This window comes from Hippocampus comes, unplaced genomic scaffold, assembly GCF_001891065.2.
Source record: "Hippocampus comes isolate QL1 unplaced genomic scaffold, H_comes_QL1_v1.1 scaffold110, whole genome shotgun sequence".
In the NCBI taxonomy this organism is placed as follows: Eukaryota; Metazoa; Chordata; class Actinopteri; order Syngnathiformes; family Syngnathidae; genus Hippocampus; species Hippocampus comes.
In genome coordinates this window covers 24,230-28,656 of record NW_017805498.1, presented here as the reverse complement: position 1 = coordinate 28,656, position 4,427 = coordinate 24,230, and the positions used below count along the sequence as shown (strand labels likewise).

At 38.9% G+C, this 4,427-nt stretch overlaps 1 protein-coding gene across 1 annotated transcript in view; it reads right to left on the bottom strand.

Moving 5' to 3' along the window:
* Nucleotides 1–548: 548 nt before the first annotated feature.
* slc35a5 (solute carrier family 35 member A5) overlaps nt 549–4,427 on the bottom strand; it is an 8,294-nt gene continuing 4,415 nt past the window's right edge. Inside the window, exons 7-10 of the mRNA XM_019876957.1 lie at nt 4,140–4,340; nt 3,935–4,062; nt 2,552–2,820; nt 549–1,100 (exon numbers count right to left, since the gene is read on the bottom strand). Of these exons, the coding sequence (XP_019732516.1) occupies nt 1,032–1,100; nt 2,552–2,820; nt 3,935–4,062; nt 4,140–4,340 (667 nt within the window). The 3' untranslated portion in view covers nt 549–1,031. The remainder of the gene's footprint in view (nt 1,101–2,551; nt 2,821–3,934; nt 4,063–4,139; nt 4,341–4,427) is intronic.

Genomic DNA, 4,427 nt, shown 5'->3' with positions numbered 1-4,427 from the left:
CACAATGGATGCATGGCTGAAATCATCTCTCTCTCTCTCTCTCATATATACACACACACACACACACACACACACACACACACACACACACACACGTATTTATGTATACATATTTTTTCTTTATAAGACGGTGGATTAAGTGTTGCATTACCACCATTAAGTGGCCATAAAAAATTATTGAAAATTTTAAAAATACATAAAACTATAATTTAATTAATAATTATTAAAAGTACCCTGAAAAACATGAAATGTTTTAAATAGTATAATAAATAGTGTAATAATGTATCATAAAATACAAATTAAGTACACGCGCACAAGCCTATATAAATGCCTTTTAGTATTGTGAGGAGAAACTTAACTTTTCAATCTGGTTCTTAAACTGGATGTTGACTATGCGTGTGGCTTCAGCCTGATATATCGAAAAGGTTGTGCTTGAGTAAGATAATTGAAAAATGTGTTGGGAAAAAAAAATCTCAAATCATCACTCTGTTTCATCTCATTTTCCTTTGTTTTGTCTGCCCCCTTTCCTCATCACATTCCAACACGAGTGAAGGGCGTGCTGTTTATTGTCAAGCTCACATGGCCCAGTTTATAAATATTCACAATGTGACCAAAGAAAGCAAGTCCTTGTGCTTTTCAAGAGTCCAATTTAGGCTTTTGGTCCGCCAAACAAGTCTTCAAGTCCCATGAATACTGTCCATCCTCATATCCTGACAAACGGTCTTGCCACTGAAACTCAGACAAATCTTCCTCCAGCAAAGGAAGAGGGAATAAAATACCCACATGGTTTCCAAAGGAGGAAAAAAAAATACAGTAGCAAGACTTATTCCCAACACGCACAAACTGAAAGCGTGTGTTGAGGTTTGACCACAGAAAAAACAAACGCCTCAATCTCATGTGTTTCAGACACACCGACGACGTCGTTAGGCCACGTTTTCCAGCAGCAAAAAAATAAAATAAACTTTGCCAACAACATGTGCATCGACAATGTGCCTCCTTTGTGAACACTGCACGCAGTCTGCGTCTCTGTATTACAAAGACGAGTCTTCAGAGTCGCTGTCTGTATTGGCCTTGGTCAGCAGCTCCAGCTCCTCGCCATCCTAAAATACATCAGAGAAGTTCAGACACCACTAAACAAACTACCTAAAATGGTGGATGAACTATTCCATTTTGTGGAGGTAAAATAACATGAATAATAAAGATTATTTATCCCATTACTAGTGCTCCTCCTACTACGACCACCACCACTAAGAATAATAATATTAAGTCAGAAAAATGAAACCGACAAGATCTAATAGATATTTAATACATCACTGATACAGCCAAAGGTATATTTTCCATCAATAACATTGTCATATGGAATTATGCAACAGGCCAGAAATCATTGACATTATCAATAAAAATTATTTAAAAGTATTAATACAATAATTAATTAAGGATATAGAGTAATACTGTATTACCGTCTAATAGATTATAGTAGATAACGGTAATTAAAATGTGAAAATCAAAATATCAAATATTACATTTTACACCGGACAATGGCCACAACATCCGTGAATAAAACATTTTTAAAAAATATGGATTGTGATAGGAGATAATTAAGATTAGAAAAGTTGCATTTGGGCAATGACCACAGAATCAATTACATCATGCATTTAATGAAATATCATGTAAACTAATATAAATACAAATAAAGCAAAACTAATAACATTCACATATTACAATTTAAAGATCATTCATACGTCATTAATATTTCTGAAATTAAGATGAAAGATTGAATTATTGCAATTAAAAAAAGTCCACGACTGTACTCAATTTTCCACCCAGGGACACATAAAATCTGTTTTGTACATTTAATTAATAAAAGTCAAAAATTTGCACACAAAAAAATGATAAGCTTAACAATTATGACCTATTAGATGACACTGGTCAAAAAGATATTCTAATCAGAGATGGCCTTGTGTATCCCTTAACATATTTTTGACATTGATTTAAAAAATGTCTTTACCTTTTCCAAGCACATCAGGTTTTTGAGATCTTTTGATTTATTGTTTTTAAGTTTGACCTATAAAAGCTTGCGCCATACGGACTTTACCATGCGTTGGAATTTAGAGATTTGACGTTTCCGTAAAAAAAAAAAAAAAAAAAAAGATCCATTTGTTGCTGAACCTAACTCTTAATCACAAATATTACTATTAGTGTTGGGGCAGATCTGGAATAAGCTTAATACATTTTTTTTTTTTAAAAATCACGAAATGTTTGCTTGCCTATCTGATTAATTTTTGGCGGGTAAAAATCTCCACTATTAACATTTGCGGCAATAGCCACAAGATCCACAAAGGTTAAGTAAAAATACACATTTCGCAATAATACTGATGCACCGTAGCACCATTTAGAACGTGTCGACAGCATTCACTCAATAACAGCACCAGTGGAGGGAAAAAAAAACAAACAAAAACAAGTGCATCATTCCTCCATGAAAGACAAAAAAAGGCTGTCGGGACAAGATGGCAGCAGGGAACTTGGCGTGTGCATGCGTGTGTGCCCTTACCCCTCTGGACCTCTTTAACACCTCCCCGTTGATGACCCGCAGCTTTTCCTGCTGCAGGCTGTACTCCAGGTCCCGGGGCCGGCTGGCGTTATAGATAAAGATGGCCAGCAGCACCACGGGGGCCTGCAGGAAGAAGTCCAGAGAAGGCCGGAAGTCGAAGAGGAAGAGCGAGAGGGCGGTCACCAAGACGGTGGTGATCTGGCTCGTCAGCACGTGGAACATGTTGTCTCGGAATTTCAAAATGAAGGCCACCGAGAGGCCCAGGGTCGCTGGTGGACAGGAAGTGTCAAGTTGAAGATTAGAGTTTCAAAGCTACGAGCTGACCTTAACATAACTGGTTGCTACAAGTCAGACATTAAAGCCATTAAAGCCTGGGCTTTAATGGCTGATTTCATTCGGGTCTATCAAAATGCAGCTGCCTTGAAATATCAGTGACCCAACTTTCGAGTGTGTCGAGATACAAGCTTTCATTTGGTTGAATTTTTGCTTTGGTTTGCGAGTAAAAATGTGCGTTTGCAAATGAGCAGTTTGGGAGATAATGACCAATTCTTCTCAAAAGGAGACTTTGAGATGTTTCATGCCACTGCTGGTTGAAGCGTACTGTCAAGCTAAACATAAAATACAAGAATTACACATTGTTTATTAAAAACACCCACATTGATTCAAGGAAAGTCTGCTCAGCTTAATGATTACTAACAATGCAAAACGCCGTAGAGGGGCTACGAAAAACATCTGTGAGGCAGTGTTAGATCTCTCTCAGCAATAGAAATTTGAAAACAAATTATTTTCCAGCACAGAAAATATAAATCTAACTTTCTCCCTTTCATAATTTTGCGAATGTAAATTGGGAATTTCTCAATTGTGAGACAAATAACGTTTTCTTATCTTAGGTTTTCAATCAAAATGAGTAGGTTAGGATTTAAGGCGACAATGAGCATGTTTTGCAGTGCACAGCTTTTGGAAGCGGGGTCGGAACCATGATCTGACAACCCTAAGCTCCTGTGTGGAGCTACAACTCCCTGCGTGCACACTCTGACATTGTGCGTGCCACTGCCATCTACTGTGTAGCAAAAGCGCAATGACACTTACTGAGTAGGGCAAAAACAACAACAAAAAAAAAAAAATCTAAATGTCTACCACTGTGCCTTTCTAGTTTAGTTTAATTTAGGTCGTCTAATTCATTTTTCAAGATCAAAAACAAGATGTCGGTCTTTAATATATGTGTCATATTGTAAAAGTCGATTTCTTTGTTTGTTTTGGTTGCTCAATTTAACTCCAAGAAATGTGTCAATCATTCGGATCTCTTAGTTTACATTGTGTGGGTGTACTGAATATTTGCGGTCAAGAAGTCATATGGTTGTCGATGTAGTACATCCTACTGACCAGTGATGACCACCAGGGCTAGAGAGTAGATGTTGTGTCCGTAAAGGAGGCCACAGTGGACAGTGAGGCCTCGGGACTCTTGCCCGGTAACGAGGGTCAGACCGTTAAACACCACACCAAAGGCGTACCTGCGACATGACAAAGGAGAAACAGTCAAGACGTGACCGACCGTCTTTTTGTCGCATTGAACAGATGACGGGCTCACAGTTTACTACTCTGAATGAAGATGCTCTCAGTGAGCTGGTCTCCTTCCTTTAAGATCTTCTCATTGTAAATGTTGGCCATGGCCGAGATGAAGCACTGCAGCAAGAGCAGGACGTGGCCCATGCCCAGCGAGCGAAGCTTTCCCACCAGGCTGTCCCGCCAAGCCTGGCCAGGCAACGTCGACATCCACGAGGCGGTGGCACTGTGGGAGGATGGGATTACACACACACACACACACACACACACACACACACACACACACACACACACACACACACACAAACATAAC